This window comes from Panthera leo, chromosome D1, assembly GCF_018350215.1.
Source record: "Panthera leo isolate Ple1 chromosome D1, P.leo_Ple1_pat1.1, whole genome shotgun sequence".
NCBI classification, from domain to species: Eukaryota; Metazoa; Chordata; class Mammalia; order Carnivora; family Felidae; genus Panthera; species Panthera leo.
In genome coordinates, this window is record NC_056688.1 from 105887504 (window position 1) to 105904683 (window position 17180).

Sequence of the window (17180 nt, forward strand, 5' to 3'; positions counted from 1 at the left end):
CTCCAAAGAAACACTGAGGCCATTATAGATGGGACCCAGTCTGCTCCCATCCAAGAGATGGCAGACGGCTCTACAGAAATACAAAGTCCGGTGCGATTTACAAAGCATTTGCTTTTTAATTCTCAAAAAGGGCAGAGGGCAAAAGGATGTCGTGCAGCACGGAGGAGAAAGCTAAAGTAAGAAACTTGCAAAGCCGAAAGCTCCGGCGACGCGCACGGATCTAAGGTATCGGCCCGGCAGGGCCTCGCAGGGCATGCTGGGGCTTGTAGTTCCGGCGTGAGAGGCGCTGGACGCGCATTCCCCACCCAGGGTGACTTCCTCTGTCGGCCGCCCGCCGCCGCTCCCGGAAGCTGAGCAGGTTAAAGTTTCAACGCTTCCTTTCCCCGCCTCTTAGTCCCGCAGACTGCCAACCCGAGTAGCTAATAGGCGGCCGGGCTGGAGCTTTCTCTTATCTGATTGGCCTAGAGTTTTGTAGCGTCGAGACAAACTTACTGGGGATTGGTCGAGTCTTCAGTTTTGAAATTCGTAGGTTTCGCCGCGCTGTAGCGCCCCATCCCTTCTCCGAAGCGGTGAGCCCCGGAGATCCGGAGCCGAGGGTCTGGGCCCGCGGGAGGCTCTGCTGGGGTGGCCGCCGGACTTGGATCAGAGAAGCACTTAGGAGACGCGGTACAGTCGAGTGAGTGCGCGCGGGGCGGCCGGCGGGGCTGGGGGTGGTTGGCGAGTTTTTACCCTCCCGCCAACTCTGGACTGGGGGCGTGACACCCCCGGCCCTTTGCCCCGCGGCCTGGGAATGGACGGGTCACCTCTTCCAAGTGGTGACCTGCCTTGGTCCTGGGGCCTGAGATGACCCCTTATCCTCCACCTAGGTCACGAGGTTCCGAAAAAGTAATCCCCCGCGCCCACCTCCCGGGTGCCTAGCATCCTGTTTTGTGCTAGGAAGCCTTTTGTTGACCTGGACGCGCAGGGAGCGCACACCAACCGGGAATTATGCCCGATGACATTTCTGTACAGTTAACCCACGCTCCACACTTCCCCCCCCCCCCCCCCAGCTGAGCAACGTTTTAAATTGACCATTTCCGGAGGCCAGTGTTGCCCCTCATTTTGTCCCTCCCCAGGGACGTTCACCGTCAGCGGTTCAGTACCATCCGGCGGCCGTGGCCTTTCCTGCAGGCCTTACCTTTCAGAGACTGAAATCGAGGAGGTGCTATCGCTTGTGGTTAAGAGCACAGTTTAAATCCAGGCCCCGCCCCTGACATACTAGGTGACTTCGACTTAACTTCTCTTTGTCTCAGTTTCCTCATTTGCACATAGGTATCCTCGAGGTTGTAGTGAGAGTTAAATGGGATGATGCCCCACCTGAGTATGGAGACAGGACTCCGTGGAACAGCTGTTTATGATCATGACCATTTCTCACTAAGGTGTGGTAGACGGTTAAGTCTCCGACTTCCTGCACCTCAAAAAACAGGCATTGCAAAGGAGGCCGGTGGAGCCTCTGGTCTGGTGTGGGGTATGAGGGAAGTATTTGGGGAGGAAAGTGAGCTCCCTTCTCCCTTGGTGGGATGTTGGGTGTTCCTGGTTTGTGCACACAGGTGCTTAGATTGGCCGGAGATTTTTTGCTGTTCGTTCTTTACAGGAGCCTCCTTGATATGCTGATCCCTCCTTTCTCAGTCACCTCTTTTCTAACTTACGGTGACCGTTTTTATTGTATTTGTTCATGTTTTATTTATTTTTGAGAGAGAGAGAGCTTCCCGTGCACATGAGCGGGGGAGGGGCTGGGGTGGGGGAGACAGGATCTGAACCAGGCTGGGCACTGACAGCACAGAGCCTGATGTGGGGCTCGAACTCACAAACCATGAGACCATGATCTGAGCCGAAGTGGGTCGCTCAACAGACTGACCCAGGTGGCCCAGTGACCCTTTTTAAATAGCCAAGCTGAGGTCTCTAAGGACAAACTTCCCCATGGAAGAAGCCCAAACACTTTTTTGCACTTTGCAAAAGAAGCTCTCATCAACTTTGCTGTTTTGAACAAATACTTATAGGAAAGAAAGATAGCAGTTGTTGCTTGTTGTAGCTCTTTAGTGAACCTTGGTCTGGGTTTTGGCTTCCTTAAAACAATTTTCTCTTTCCTGGCCTCCAGCTGGGGTCCCGCACTTTGCCAGGGACAGAGCGGCTGGGGGGAGCGATGGCAGCAGAGAGGCCATGCCCGTGATTGGCTGGCTTCAGAGCTGTCTCTGTCCAAAGCTTCTGCCGCCCTGCCCAACTGGCCCTGCCCCAATTAGCGCTGTCCCTGGCATCTAACCTGTGTATGGCATGCCCTAACGTGTATAGAATGAACTCTTTTGGTGTCCTTGTGTGTATGCCTGGGAGAAGTACCTGTAGGATGTTTATTTCTAGATGTAGAGTTGACAGATGGAATTGATTTCATTTAACAAGTATTCCTCTCATGCCAGGCACTGTGCCAGGCTCTGGGCTTTCAGTTGCAAGCAAAACAGACCAGGGTTTGCCCTCAGGGAGCAAATGTTTAGTGGACAGAGACAGGCTGTAAGCAAAGAGATACACAGTCCCCCAAGTGCTATGCACAGAATTGAAATTGACGGATGGGATGGTGAGTTGCTGAGATCCAGGTGACGAGTAAGCTGTGCAATTAGGAGACAGAAACTTCCAGATACAGGGCAGACGTTGGCTTGAGGAACAAAGGCTAGTGTGCCCTGGAAATCAGGCCTCCAGAAGTCTTGTGAAGCTGCCACAGGACCTGGCATTAAGCTCTATAAGGTGGCAAGGGATCAGTGACTTAGCTCCTCCTTCCAGGAGCTTCCATCTTAGGTGAGAGGCTGAGCTCTGTCAGCCTGGTTCTTGATTTTCAGGGTGTAGGCCAGGGTGGTGGGTCACTGCCAGGGCATAAGATACGCAGTCTGTTATTATGGCTGATGACACATATTCATTCCCCTGTGGGGATATTTAACTGAGCCCCTGCTGTGACTGTAATGAATACTTCTTCCTCTGGGGGTGGGGTGGGGGCTTCAATGATGATTTTATAACAACAGCCTTAAGGAGGATGCATGAGTTGCTGGTTTGGGGTTTTTTTGTTTTTTATTTTATTTTTTTAATGTTTATTATTTTTGAGAGAGACAGAGACAGAGAGCAAGCAGGGAAGGGGCAGAGAGAGAGGGAGACACAGAATCCGAAGCAGGCTCCGGGCTCTGAGCTGTCGGCACAGAGCCCGATGTGGGGCTCGAACTCACAGACCACGAGATCATGACCTGAGCTGTAGTCGGCCTCCCGACCAACTGAGCCACCCAGGCGCCCCAGTGTTTTTGTTTTTTAAGAGGACATTGGTTTTGGGGCACCTGGGTGGCTCCGTTGGTTAAGCGTCCGACTTTGGCTTGGGTCATGATCTCACTCTCTATGAGTATTGAGCCCGAGCATCGTCAGGCTCTGTGCTGACAGCTCAGAGCCTTGGAGCCTGCTTCAGATTCTGTGTCTCCCTCTGTCTCCCTGCCTCTCCCTGGCTCACACTCTTGTCTCTCTCTCAAGAATACATAAACGTTAAAAAAAAAAAAAGAAAAAAAGGAGGATGTTGGGTTTGTAGATTTTGTATTAAAAATAAGACGTTGCTTATCTACTCCCCTCATGCTCTCTCATCCATTTCTAAGACCTTTCAGCTCAAGGGAGAGGGTTGTGGGGACTCTTAGGAGACGAGCGTGTCTCTAGACCCCTGCTTTCTTACCAACTCCTTTGGAATGCAGAACCCTGTGTTCACTGGCCTCTTGAAGGAGCAGTTGGAACCCATGTTCTTTGGCCTGATGCCAGGGGTCAGCTTGTGTGTAGCTCAGGGTGGCTGTGTCTGGCCTTTGCCCACCCCCACAGGTAGTAAGAGGAGAACCCACAGGCCTGTGTTTGGGCAGGTAGAGAGGGGTCCTGTGCCGGCTGCAGTTTCTCCTTGATCCAGGAGAGCAGGTGGCCATGTCTTGTCATTTTAAGCCCCCGAAAAGGCCACTTGTAAGGACTGTTGCTACCAGAATTGGCTGGGAAGTGTGGACTTCTGGGGGCAGCGTGCTGTGGGTGGGCGACGAGCATTTTCTTTTTTGCAAAACTGATGCCGGTGGGTTGGCATTTGGAATCCTGCATCTCTGGGTGGAGGGGAGGGGCTGTGGGCAGGAAGGGGCTCTGATTCAGGTACTGGGTGGTTGTGGTCGTCGGCGATGGGCGCTGCGGCCCGGCAGGACCTTCCCCTGCACCGGGTTCCAGCCCCCAGCCCTGAGCCCTTGTGCCTCTTGTCTGCTCTCACCAGACAGAGCCACCATGGGGTCCACAGCCCCGGGGCCCATTCACCTGCTGGAGCTGTGTGACCAGAAGCTCATGGAGTTTATCTGCAACGTGGACAATAAGGACTTGGTGTGGCTCGAAGAGATTGAGGAGGAGGCCCAACGCATGTTCACCAGGTAAAGGCAGGGCCGAGCTGGCAGGGGGCGCGGTGGGGACACAGCAGCCTGCTTCCCCACCTGACTTGCAAGACAGACAGGCTGCCGGGCTTTCCCCCAGAGTGCCTGGTGCTGGGGGCCGCCCTCACGTGATGGGAAGGGGAAGGAGAGGTGCTGAGCTGGCCCTCGGGGTGGCGCTGCGGACCCTTGCCTGGTTAGCCTTGCTCCCCTCTGCGTCTCCGGGAGGAAGCCCTGCAGGCCTGGCACGGGGCTTGCACGTGGCCTAGGAGACCTTGGTGCTGGTCATCTGAGCTTGACCTGTCACTGCCAGGAAAGGGCTGGGGCCAGGCTGGGTTGGGGAAGTGGGCTGGCGGTTCCCGGGCAGCCATGAACATCACTCGCCTCGTACCAAACAGTGAATTCAGCAAGGAGCCCGAGCTGATGCCCAAAACACCTTCTCAGAAGAACCGACGGAAGAAGAGACGGGTTTCTTACATTCAGGATGAAAACAGAGACCCCATCCGGAAAAGGTGGGAGGAGGGTCAACTAGGCATGTTGGGTCTGGAGGCTTGGAGCCCGCCAGGAGACTTAGATCCGCAGGTGTTAACTGGGAGCAGAGGCCGGCGGGAGTAGTAGTGGGTACCCTGTGGGCCACGCTGAGGGGTGAAATGCCCCAAGGAAACAAAGTGTGACCCAGGACCGTGGAGTCCAGAGTGTGTGTGTGTGTGTGCGTGTGTGTGTGCACGTGCATGTTCATGTATGTGTGTTTGGGCCTTGGAGTTGGGAAGGATTTTTCAGAGGTGGGAGAAGAAAGAGAATCCATCCTTCCGCGTGGGTCAAAGCAGCCAGAGGTATGGACCAGGGGCTCTGCCTGTTGCTGCACTTGATAACGTCCGTGGAAATGGCCGTGGGCTGCGGTGTACTGGGGGAAAGAGGCTGGGTCTTGGGGTCAGGTGGTCCAGGGTACGCATTCTAGCTCTGCCCCTGCACAGCTGGATGTCCTCGGGTTCATTTTCTACCTCTAAGCCTTAGTTTCCTCATCTCTAAGGTGAGGAGGATGGTCCCTGCCTCTCAGGGCCACCTTGTGGAGGAGAGCCTCCAATGAGATGCTTGGCACAGTGTGACCTCAATCAGCGGGAAGTTTGTAATGACTTTAGTCTTCCCAGCAGTTCTGTGAGGTCTGGTAATATCCCAGTGTATAGGCGAGGAGGCTCAGGCTAAGAGAGGAGCGGCCACGGGTCTCGGCTGGTCTTCTGCCTCCAAGCCCTCCGGTTCCTACTCCATGTAAGCTAGTGGCTCCTGGGGAGACTGGTGCCCCCTGCTCGATTTTCGGGGGGGGGGGGTACCCCTTGCCCCGTCGGGTTGTCTCAGCCTCTGCTCTGCTGCCTCCAGCAGGTTGTCCCGCAGAAGGACCCGGAGCAGCCAGCTGAGCTCCCGGCACCTCCGCAGCAAGGACAAGGTGGAGAAGCTGGCCACGGTGGTCGGCGAGAACGGCTCCGTCCTGCGGCGGGTGACCCGTGCTGCGGCCGCGGCGGCGGCAGCCACCGCAGCATTGGCTGCTCCTTCGCCCACCCCCGAGTCTCCCACGGTGCTGGCCAAAGAGCCTGAAAATAGCCTGGCCCAGGGCCCGCTGGTGCCTGTGGTGGAGATCGGCGTCAGTGAGCGCCAGAGTGCCGAGCTGCACCTGGGCCGGCTCAAGTCTGCCCGGGCTCCTTCCCCGACTCCGTCCCTTGTAGCCACGGCTCCCGCCTCCCACAGCATCTTGATATCCGATGAGGAATCAACACCCCAGAAGCCGGAGGCTGGGAGACTGGCGTCTGTCACCGTGAGCTCCCTGATGGCTACACCCCAGGACCCCAAGCGCCGAGGGGGCGGAGCCAGCCGGTCCGCCTCCAAGCTCAGGATTGCGCAGGCCTCCCCGGGCCCGCAGGATTTGGCGGGCTCTCCGGCCTCGCCGTGGCAGGAGCGGGTGCTGGTTCCCATCCTGCCCGATAACTGCTCCACGCCCACGGGCGCCCACATAGACCCGCAATCCGTGCGGCGCAGCCTGATCGCCCCGTCCTCCCCGGGCCGCCAGGTCTCGCTGGCCCAGAAGTACTCCCTGGTGGCCAAACAGGAGAAGCCAGTCCGCAGGTCAAGCAGAAGGATTGGCAAGAAAGCCACTGAAGAGCCAGCTGCCTCCGCCCGCATCATCTGTGAGTCTGGGGGCCCAACAGGAGGTAGGGCTGTGGTGAATGGTCCTTGGTGCCTGGCTCAGCTGGAGTGGCTCTGGGGAACCATCTGGCAAGGAGCTGTCCCTAGAACTTTTTGCGATGGGGTAAACGTGCCATACCTATGCTGCCCCATCTCAAAACCACCGCTAGCCGCGTGTGGCTGTTGAGCCCCCAAATGTGGCTCGCGTGATGGAGGAACTGAATTTTTTTAGTTTTATTACATTTTACTGAGTTTAGATTTAAACTAGTGGCTATCGTATTGGACAGCGCAAATCTGGCCCAACCCTCTTATTTTACAAATTAGGAAACCGGGGTCCAGGGAGATTGGCCACAGTGTGGTTAATGGCCGTGCTGAGGCTCAAACCGAGGCCTTTTACCCAGGGCCAGCGTGTCTGGCTGTCTTCCTGCAGAGGCTCACGGACATTGGCCGCATTTGTGGCCTCCTGATAGCAAACTGCTGCGCTGGGGATATTGCGGGGAAGAGATGTAGATTGTCATGGCAGCAGGCTCCTTTAGGGACAGAGAACTGGATTTAGTGCCAGCTCAGCAATTCACCTGCCCTGTGACCTTGAGCAGGTTACGGAAAATTCTTTGTGTGGGCCTCAGCTGTTACGTGAGCCATTTTTGTCATCCTCTGGTCCCAGCTCAGGGGACCGTGGTTGCGGTGGGAGCAGGTGCGATGAGCCACGGAGGAGGATAGGCAGCTCTAAGAGTCAGGGCTGGCTGTGTGGAGGAGGTGGGGTCTGAGCCGGGAGGCTTTCGAAGAAGGATGGCTGGGCTTTCGGCAGGTGGAAAAATTGTGGGGAAAGGTATCCCTGGCCGAGGGAACAGCTTGTGCGAAGACCCAGAGGAATGAAATGGCAAAAGATAGGGTCTCTTGGGCTCATGTGCCGTACAAGGGGCTTGGGCTTGACCCCATCGATGCAGAGGATGTGGCCCCTTGATGGTCGTTGGAAGGTCCCTGGCACTGTGGGGAAAATGGCCAAAAGGAAGGGAGAGAAGGAGGCAGGGAGACCAGGGAGGAGGCTGTCTCCAGGGTCCAGCCAGAGGACAGTGAGGCAGTGGGGCTGTTGGAGAAGAAGGTCCAGGTTTTAAGTTAGTGGGTATTAGAACAGTAGGCAACATCTGCCTGGCACTTCCAAGATTTATAAAACACTAGGTTCTCATTTGGCCCTTGCGAAACACTGTTAGCCTGTTAGCATGTCCCCACTTGACAGAGGAGGAAGCTGAAGCTTACAGTGGCCACTGAATTTGTACCATTGGGAAACCGGGGCTTGAGCCCCACGATTCATCCTTTCCGGGGTGGCCGGCTGCTTGCCGAGGAGGCCTTGTGGGGAACCCTGGAGTGGGGCTTGGTCCAGTGGGTAAGGACACCTCCCCTCGCCAGATTTCATCCCCACCTGGGGAAGGGCTTGCTCTGGGTCATGGGCTTGAGGACATGCAGTCCAGGCATCTGGCACACGGGCCATTTTTGGATGCTCAACATGGCTGAGATATTTCTGACTTGCCTTGTGGTTACCTCAGGCCTGAATCTGATCCTTGGAGAGTGTGACGGAGCAGGTCAGCCTGGAGCTCCAGAAGGAGGGCGGGGGAGAGACTCTAGACAAGTCTGTCTCACTCCCAGGCCAGGGCTCATCCACCTTGAGGTGGAAGGAAGAGGGAAACTGCGGGGGCGGGAGGGAAACAGTAAAACATGGCGATTAAGCCCTGGAGTCACACGCAGCCTCCGTGACCTTGGGCACACCTCTCTCTGGACCTTGTTTTTCCCATCTGTTAAATGGTGATAACACCTGCCTTGAATATGGGTCGAGAGCCCATCTTAATGCTTGGATGTGGCACAGGCTCAGTCAGTCTTAAAAGGTACAACCCAAGAAGCCTGTGTTCCCAAGCTCAGTCTGGTTGTGGCCAGGCTGCCCCTGAACTGAATTGAGCCGCAGGGTGTTTAACCGTGGGGGAGAGAGGCTTCCCGGAGGCCTTCCTGACGCCCAGGTTCTGAGGGCTTGGCTGGCTGGGCAAACTCGGAAGCGGGGTCTTAGTTTGGGTTCCCCCAGAAGCAGCCTCGATGTCAGGATTTGAGTGCAACTTGTTCATTTTGGAGGAGCAGGAAATGCCCGCAGCGGGGTTGTGGGGAAGCGAGACCGGGGAGGCCTGGCGCTGCGGGGGAACCTCCGGAAGTCGGTGTGGAGCACTGCGGCGAGGGGCTGCTGGGAAGGGGCGCTGATGCCCCCGCACTCCTGGCCTGGCGCGTGTTGGCCGGTGGGAGCCACCGGGCAGAGAAATGGTGCCGCGGTGGGAGGACAGGTGGGTCCGGAAGCGGCTAGGCGGAAGCCGCTTCAGGATTTTTGGAGGGTCCTGCTGTTCAGGAGGGGCTCCTCTTTGGGGTTCCCCGGCCACCTCTGCATTGGGGAGCAGCCCATCCGGCCCTCTGCCAGGCCTCACGCCATCTCCCTTGCCCCCACCCTGGGCCCGAGGCCGGAATGGCATCCAGATGGCCCTTGACATTCCAGTGGAATAGTTGTGTGGTCACACGGGCCTCTCTTCATCCCTCTGCTCCCTTAGGGGCCAGCACGGAGCTGGGGTGGGCCGTGAGGGGAGCCTTTCTGGCTATTGGCCCCCCACCAGTGGGAGCAGGCACCTCCTTTGATTGTAGGCCTGGACCCAAACCGCCCCCTCCCGCCGGCTCAGGCCTGGCTTCCCCCCACCCCCGGAAGCAGGGTCCTGCTGCTGTTCCCTCTGGGCCTCGTGGTTTGCTGCTGCAGCCCCTTGTTCATCTTCCCTCCCTCCCTTAGACCCTTGGGCCCCAGCCGGCCTCACCCCAGCTGCCTCTCAGCCTCACCTCGCAAACCCCCCCCCTTCCTGCCTCATGGCCTTCTGCCTAGACCAGCAGCTCTCAACCTTCTGTCTCAGCACCTGCTCCCAGTCTTAAAAATTATTGAAGACCCCAAAGAGCTTTTGATTGTGAGGGTTCTAGACACTGATAGTTCACTGTATTAGAAATTAAAACTGAGGGGCGCCCGGGCGGCTCAGTTTGTTAAGCATCCGTCACTCGATCTCGGCTCAGGTCTCGGTCTCAAGGTCGTGAGTTCAAGCCTTGTGTTGGGCTCTGCCCTGAGCGTGGAGCCTACTTTAAAAAAATATTTAAAAAAAAATTTTTAATGTGTTTTTAATTTATTTTTGAGAGACAGAGAGTGAGCGGGGGAGGCTCAGAGAGAGAGGGAGACACAGAATCCTAAGCAGGCTCCAGGCTCTGAGCCGTCAGCACAGAGCCTGACAGGGGTTCAAACTCACAAACCATGAGATCATGACCTGAGCCGATGTTGGACGCTTAACCAACTGAGCCACCCAGATGCCCCTAAAAAAATACTAATAAAAAATTTCAGTATTATCTAATTTTATTTTCTCTAGTAATATTATTTTGATATTAAAGATTAAGAGTATTGGGGCGCCTGGGTGGCTCAGTCGGTTAAGCGTCCGACTTCAGCTCAGGTCATGATCTCACAGTTCGTGGGTTCGAGCCCCACATCGGGCTCTGTGCTGACAGCTCGGAGCCTGGAGCCTGCTTCGGATTCTGTGTCTCCCTCTTTCTCTGCCCTTCCCTGCTCACACTGTCTGTCTGTCTGTCTGTCTCTCTCAAAAATAAATAAACATTCAAAAAAAAAAGATTAAAAGTATTATTTAATACTCTGATATAAAAAAACAACACACCTATTATCTATTAACGTTAGATTTAAAAAAAACTTTTAACGTTTATTATTTATTTTTGAGAGATAGAGACAGAGCACAAGCAGGGGAGGGTCAGGGAGAGAGGGAGACGCAGAATCCGAAGCTGGCTCCAGGCTCCGAGCTGTCAGCACAGAGCCCGACGCAGGGCTCGAACCCACGGACCATGAGATCATGACCTGAGCCAACGTTGGACGCTTATCCGACTGAGCCACCCAGGCGTCCCTAGTTTTTGTTTTGTTTTGTTTTGTTTTGTTTTTATTATGACAAAAATACTTCTTTTCCAAAACAAAACCGTAGTGAGGAGGCTGCCACTCTTCTACGTCTTGCAGATGTTTTTAACGTGTGGCTTGAAAGAAGACAGCGGATTCTGCACTCCCTGTGTTGCGTTGTGTTGTTTCGGTTAAAGCATATGAAGAAAACTTGGCCTCACACAGATACGTAGTTGGAAAAGAAAGGAGTCCTTTAAACATCTTTTTGGATAATTGTGCATATTCGTTTTTTTTTTTTTTTCCAGATAATTCGTGCATACTCAACACCACCAGTGATAGCTTCTTTTTTTTTTTTAACGTTTATTTATTTTTGAGACAGAGAGAGACAGAGCATGAACGGGGGAGGGTCAGAGAGAGGAGATACAGAATCCGAAACAGGCTCCAGGCTCTGAGCTGTCAGCACAGAGCCCGACGCGGGGCTCGAACTCACGGACCGCAAGATCATGACCTGAGCCGAAGTCGGCTGCTTAACCGACTGAGCCACCCAGGCGCCCCAACCAGTGGTAGCTTCTTAAAGGCTCGTTGCAGGGTAGAATCAGAAACTGTCATTGGTCCCACCTTGGACCGTCTTGCACTTTTCTTTTTTTAGTTTTTCCATGTTTACTTATTTACTTTTGGAAGAGAGAGAGAGAGAAAGCAGGGGGAGGGGCAGAAAGAGCGGGAGAGAGAGAATCCCAAGCAGGCTCCATGCTGTTAGTGCAGAGCCCGATGTGAGGCTTAAACTCACGAACTGTGAGATCATGACCTGAGTGGAAATCAAGAGGCGGAGGCTTAACCTACCGAGCCACCCAGGCACCCCTCTTGCACTTTGAATGGAGCTTTTCTCCACGTGCAGTTTTGTAGCATCATGCCTTGATCGTTTGGAAAATGCTGTCTCACTGAGTTATGCACATCTGCCTAATGTCGACACCCTTCATCATCTATTTTTTAAAAGGAGCACATTTGTTTTCCCATCTCATCAGAAAAGTCTGTAGGTATTGGGAAGCTACGAAGCTTCTGGCCGTGTATACATAGTTTTCGAAATTCTATTTTGGGGCGAGAAATCATTTTTTAATTATTGATAGCAGATAGTCATGGTTCTTTTTTAAAAATGTTTATTTTTGAGAGAGAAAGTGAGTGCGAGAGGGACAGAGAGAGAGAGGAAGACAGAGGGTCTGAAGTGGGCTCCACGCTGCCAGCAGAGAGCCCAATGTGGGACTCAAACCCCCAAACCGTGAGATCATGACCTGAGCTGAAGCCGGATGCTTAACTGACTGAGCTCCCCAGGTCCCCCTTATTCGTTGTTTTTAGGTGACAACTAACTTTGTTCATTTTTTAAAGAAAATGTCTACCAGATATCCAAGATTGAATAACTATGGTTTGTCAGTTGCCTTTTCAATTAAAAATCGTTCCATGAAAAAAACGGCTAGTTGAGCTGGGAATTCAAACATGAGCGCTTTCCAGAGACAGGAGTATATAGCAGAGGGCGCTGCACATACTTTCCACTCTACCACACAGAGGGTACTTAAGTTTAGATTTAATAAAATTCATAGTTTTTACTCTTTCATCAAGGACATTCTTAAGTGAATTTGGACTTTTCTGTGCCGAGCGTGGGGTACAGTCTGGTTTCACAACCTGTTTGGTGCTCAGACTCTCACCTAGCACTGCTTCATTGCTTTTGCGCCCTCAGGGCAAAGCACAGCACAAAGGGGGAAATTACATTTTCGTGTTGGGGTGGAAATAGTTAAGACCTCATCGATCCCCTGATTGGGCACTGGGCTCTCAGGAGTCTGAAAATAGCCTGTGGGAACAATTGGCCTGGATGTCCTTCTCTCTCTCTCAACTCTTCCCCCTTTGTCTGTGACCGTCTTTTCCTTCACGTCCCAGCCTCTAGACCAGTTCGGCTCCCCGTAGCCTTTCAAAATCTGCTCTTTTCTGTCACCACACATACCACGTGTTGGTACCACAGAATAATTGTTGAATGAATCAGCTGCTTTGTGTTGGACCCCGTGCTGGATGTTGGGGACCTGGAGGCAGACATGGTTTCTCTTCCCAAGGTATTCCCGGCCCGGTGAAGGAGCCAAGATGTGCTCCCAGATGGGCCCAGGTTGCCAGCTAGGGAATAGGAGACATAAAGCCAGCGGCTCTATCGAGGATCCTAGGAGCAGAGGGAATTTGCTCAGGCAGGCAGGGTCTCCGTACCCGGTGAAGGGAAGGGTGGTCTCTGGGGAGGAGAGGTCTGGCTGTAGATGAAGAGTGGCCAGTGACACCTGGCCGGTTTGTGAGGCATCATTCATTCCTTTGTTTTCCCCTCAGGTCACAGTTACCTGGAGAGGCTCCTGAATATTGAGGTGCCCCAGAAAGTTGGGTGAGTTCAGTTCCAGGGTCTGGGGACCTTTCCAGGGCTGGGCAGGGCACATGGATTCCTGTCTAGGTGAGTCCCAGGAGTGGAAGCATTTCCCGTGCCCCAGCGTTCCCTCCTTGTGGGGACTGCCTGGTCCTGCGGCCACCCCTCCCCCCATTCTAACCAGGCAGCAAACGACACAGGTGTCAGCTCTGGCCTGGCCTTGACTCTTCCAGCCTTACCCTAGGGCGTGGGCTCCATGGGAGTCCAATCCAGAGGCCTGCTACGAACTTGAGGAGCCACGTGCCTATTGTGGTGGAAAGGGGGCGGCAGGGCGGCCGCGCGTGCTCCCTGCACCCCAATCACACCCCAGCACCGCTTTTCCTTGAGGCCACATCTTGCCATCACTAAAACTAGGGTCCTCCTGCCCCTGCTTTGGGGCAGAGGGTCAGAGCTTGAGGTGGGGAGACAGGGAAACCGGGGAGGCACGCTGGCTCTGCTGGCCCTCCCGCGAATGGAGAGCAGGCCTCACAAGGGTCAAGAGACAGTGACCCATGGGGGCGCGAGGGGTCGGGGTGGAGCCGGCAAACGGCCGACATGCCGAACCAAGCCCTGATGGGGTGAGTGCCACCGAATTCAGAAGCTGACCTCCCTTGTCTGCCCAGGCCGCAGACGCTCCAGGGAGCCCCTGGCCCTGGCTGCTGTCCTCTTGTCCCGGGTGGCGCTGTGGGTTTGTGACCCAGACCAGGGCATCTGATGGGTGGGGAGGTGCTCCTGTGAGGAGGACTCAGGCTGGCTGGGCGGGTCCCACATACCTGTTGCTCTGCTTTCAGCCCTGAGCAGAAGCGGCCCAGCGAGGAGGCCGAGCCTGCACAGGCGGCTGAGCCAGAGGTAAGGCGAGCAGGCCAGGGAGGGGAGGGCTCAAGGGCCCCTGAGGCCCAGGTGCAGACCCCAAAGCCTCGGTTCCTCCCCTCCCCCCCTTCCCCCAGGGCCCCAAGCAAGACAGGAGTACCCTGTGGCCCCGCAGTGCCACCAAGATCGCCATTAGCACACCTGGCTCGCAGCCTGTGGCTGGTGGCCAGGAGACGCCCTCCAAAGGGCGGCAAGGTGAGTCTTTCTGCCGTGTGCAGATACCCAGGGTCGTGCTGGCCTTGGTGGCCTTGACCCGACTTTCTTTTGGGGGAGAGGGAGGCCCCTTTCCTGGGCTCTCCAGCCAGAGGTAAGCGAGACCCGGGGGGGGGCGTGGATCTTTGGGTCTGCAGGTTTCATTGCCCACCTTTTGGTTGGAGCTGTCGCCGAGTGCCACGTGAGTGGCCGAGGCCGGTTGGTGTGTGAAGTCGGGTGAGGTGGGGGGGGGGGCTTGAACTGGGGTAGTGACTGAATGCGCCAGGTCGCAGACTTGGACCCCTCCCCGGGGGGGGGCAGTGGGAGGAGGTCTGTGCTGGGGTGTGAACACCTGGCCTCGTGTGATGTCTCTGCCGCTGGCTCACTTCTCACCTTCGTGGGTCCCCGGTGTGAAGAGAGCAGGAGAGCTACGGGCTCTGGCGCTCCCAGGCCGCCAGGGGTGGCCCAGCGTCTGGCTCACGTCTCCTCGGTGGGAAGAGCACTGTGGCCGTGAGGTCTTGGTCCACAGCTTCCCCAGCTTTAGGATGGAGTCAGCGACGAGGGCCACTCCAGCGCCGTAGCCCACGGGCGAGCTGCAAGGTCCCTGCGAGGTTAAACGGCTAGGGGCGAACTGGTGCTTCCCCCGAGCAGTGAAGCAAAACAGACTGACCCCATGCCCCATGTGTGGACCCTGTACAGGAAGCCCTCCCCTCCTCCTGTCATGGCAGCCTCAGCTGATAGGCCTGGAGGGGTGGGATTTTGAAGCCTGTTGAGAGGTCTGTTAGAGTCTACAGTTTTCCGGGCTTCTGCTCCTGAAAGGTACCCCCTAGCTGTCAGTGTTAGAGGTGGGGCGGGACACGGTGGGGCCACCTCAGTGGGACTGTCCTCCTGTTCTCATCCCCGAGGCCAGGCATGGGGGTGAGGGGTCCACGGGCTGGGGATCGTATGCTGGGCTCCGGACTTCCACAGATTTCTCGAGGCCGGTTGGTGCTAAGGCTGATGGCTTCTGCCGCTGGCCACCCTGGGATCTGCCAGGAAGAGAGCCTTGCTGCCGCCGGAGGACACTTTCCCCCGACCCCTCCGAGCTGTTCCTGCGGCCTCACCAAAATTGCTCTCTTCACAGAGCCCAAGACTGACCAAGCAGATGGCCCCAAGGAGCCACCCCAGAGTGTCAGGTTTGCATCTGGGTAGGGGCGTATAGGCGACTCTTCGGAAGGGCCCAGAGGGGGATGAACCTCAGGTCCTTGTTCGGTGGTAGGGTGGGGAGGTGGGAATGTGGCCAGGGGCGGGGCCTGGTGCTGGAGGTGGCTCGCCGCCGCTATGAGACAAAGCGGGCCTGGGAGTGGGTGACCAGATCCTAGGCCCCACCCTCTGCATCCTCCTGGCCGAGTGACCTAGGACCGGTCGCTTGGTCAGGAAGGCCCCACCTCTGCAGCGCCTCTCAGTCTGGTGCCCTATGAGCTGGGCCCAGTTCTGTTCACAGGGTGACCTTTTATGGGGTGTGGCCAGGGCCCTGGGGAGGGTACCGGGGTCGGCCCCGTGACGCTGCTTCCACCCTGCTGCGGCAGGAGGAAGCGCAGCTACAAGCAGGCCGTGAGTGAGCTGGACGAGGAGCCGCAGCTGGAGGACGAGGAGGAGCTGCAGCCCCCCAGGAGCAAGACCCCTTCCCCACCCTGCCCGGCCAGCAAGGTGAGTGGGCCTCTGCCCCCCCTTGGGGCCCCCGCCATGCCCAGGAGTCCTCACCCTGCACCCTTACCTCCCCCGCAGGTGGTGCGGCCCCTCCGGACCTTCCTGCACACCGTGCAGAGGAACCAGATGCTCATGACTCCGACCTCGGCCCCCCGCAGCAGTGTCATGAAATCCTTCATTAAGCGCAACACCCCCCTGCGCGTGGACCCTAAGGTGAGGGAGCCCGGACCCCTGGCCGTGCTTTGCGAGAGCCGGGCAGCATGGCTGAGGGCTCCGGTCTGTCCCCTAGGCCGCTGGGAGGGGTGTGGATCTGGGCCAAGGCAGCTGGGACCTGGCACCGGTCAAGGGCCAGCTCCAGCCTCTACGGCCTTGGGCCGCCTCAACGTTTGAGGACTGTTCTGGCTTCTTGGGCTCTGCAGTGCAGCTCAGAGGCTCGGCCGGCTCAGCGTGACTCCTGGGTCTTGAGCCCTGAGCTGGTAGTAGAAATGGTGTGGCCGGCCGTGGCCGTGACCATCCATCCCCACACCCCCCGCACTCCCCACCCCCCCTCTGGAGGCTTGAGTAGTTAAGGCGAGGGACACCCGTGGACGCTGTGCTCGCTGAGGATGAGGTCTGGTGAGATGGGAGGGGGTGGGGGGCTGCCGACGAGAGGGCACAGGCCCCACGCAGACTCTGGCGTAGCCCAGAGGGTGGCCTGCTTTCCGGACGTCCCCAAGCCTGGCATTAACTCCTGGCTTTTTCCTTGTCTCCTCTCCTCCACAGTGCAGCTTCGTTGTAAGTAAAGCCTTCTCCTGTCCTTGTAACCTAGCTCCCCCTAGCACTCACCTGCCGTAGCCCTGTTCCTGCAAACCCACCCGCACCTGTAGAACCACTAACACCAAAGGTGGAACGGGAGCGGTAAAGGGGGTGGCTGCCTGGAGGCGCGCAGCCATTCTGGCTGCCCTCCCTCTGCGGGGCCGGTCCTCTCTGCCCTCGTCTCTGCCCCCAGGAGGCCGAGTCTCGATCTCAGAGCCTCCCTGAAGCAAGAGGAGGCAGAGGGGGTGCGGCCTGCTGCTGTTTACCGGGGCCACAGCTTGGATTTCCCCACAGCACCTCCCTCCCCGCCCCGGGTTTCCCCTCAGGGTCTGGGGCTGCGAAGAGAACAGACAGGTGGTCTCTGGTCCCCAGAGCCACTGAGGTTTATTGGATCACAGACCTGAGCTACTGCCTTGAGGCGCAGAGCCGCGGGGGGGGGGGGGGGAGACCATCGTTGTAGGCTGGGTCCTATGAGGTAGCGGTAGAACTACCACCAGCAGCCTCTGGAGAGAAGGCCACAGAAGCTGTTCTCTTCTCAGATACCTCAGAGCTGAGCCAGGCCACGGGCCCTGAGGAGGGAGCCCCACACGGCTGGGATCTGCTCAGCCTGCAGTCTTGGCTCCCTGGGGTCTCCCAGGTTACA

The 17180-nt window shown here is 56.7% G+C and overlaps 1 protein-coding gene across 9 annotated transcripts in view; it reads left to right on the forward strand.

Moving 5' to 3' along the window:
- Positions 1–515: 515 nt before the first annotated feature.
- LOC122200364 (inner centromere protein) overlaps positions 516–17180 on the forward strand; it is a 28751-nt gene continuing 12086 nt past the window's right edge. The window contains exons 1-12 of one of the 9 annotated variants that reach the window (XM_042905922.1): positions 516–676; positions 1312–1418; positions 4292–4442; positions 4838–4951; positions 5814–6616; positions 12922–12973; positions 13783–13840; positions 13939–14056; positions 15177–15228; positions 15622–15742; positions 15821–15955; positions 16505–16516. In XM_042905922.1, coding sequence (XP_042761856.1) covers positions 4303–4442; positions 4838–4951; positions 5814–6616; positions 12922–12973; positions 13783–13840; positions 13939–14056; positions 15177–15228; positions 15622–15742; positions 15821–15955; positions 16505–16516 — 1605 coding nt within the window. In that variant the 5' untranslated portion in view covers positions 516–676; positions 1312–1418; positions 4292–4302. The other 8 variants (XM_042905921.1, XM_042905917.1, XM_042905918.1 and 5 more) reach the window with 8 other exon arrangements.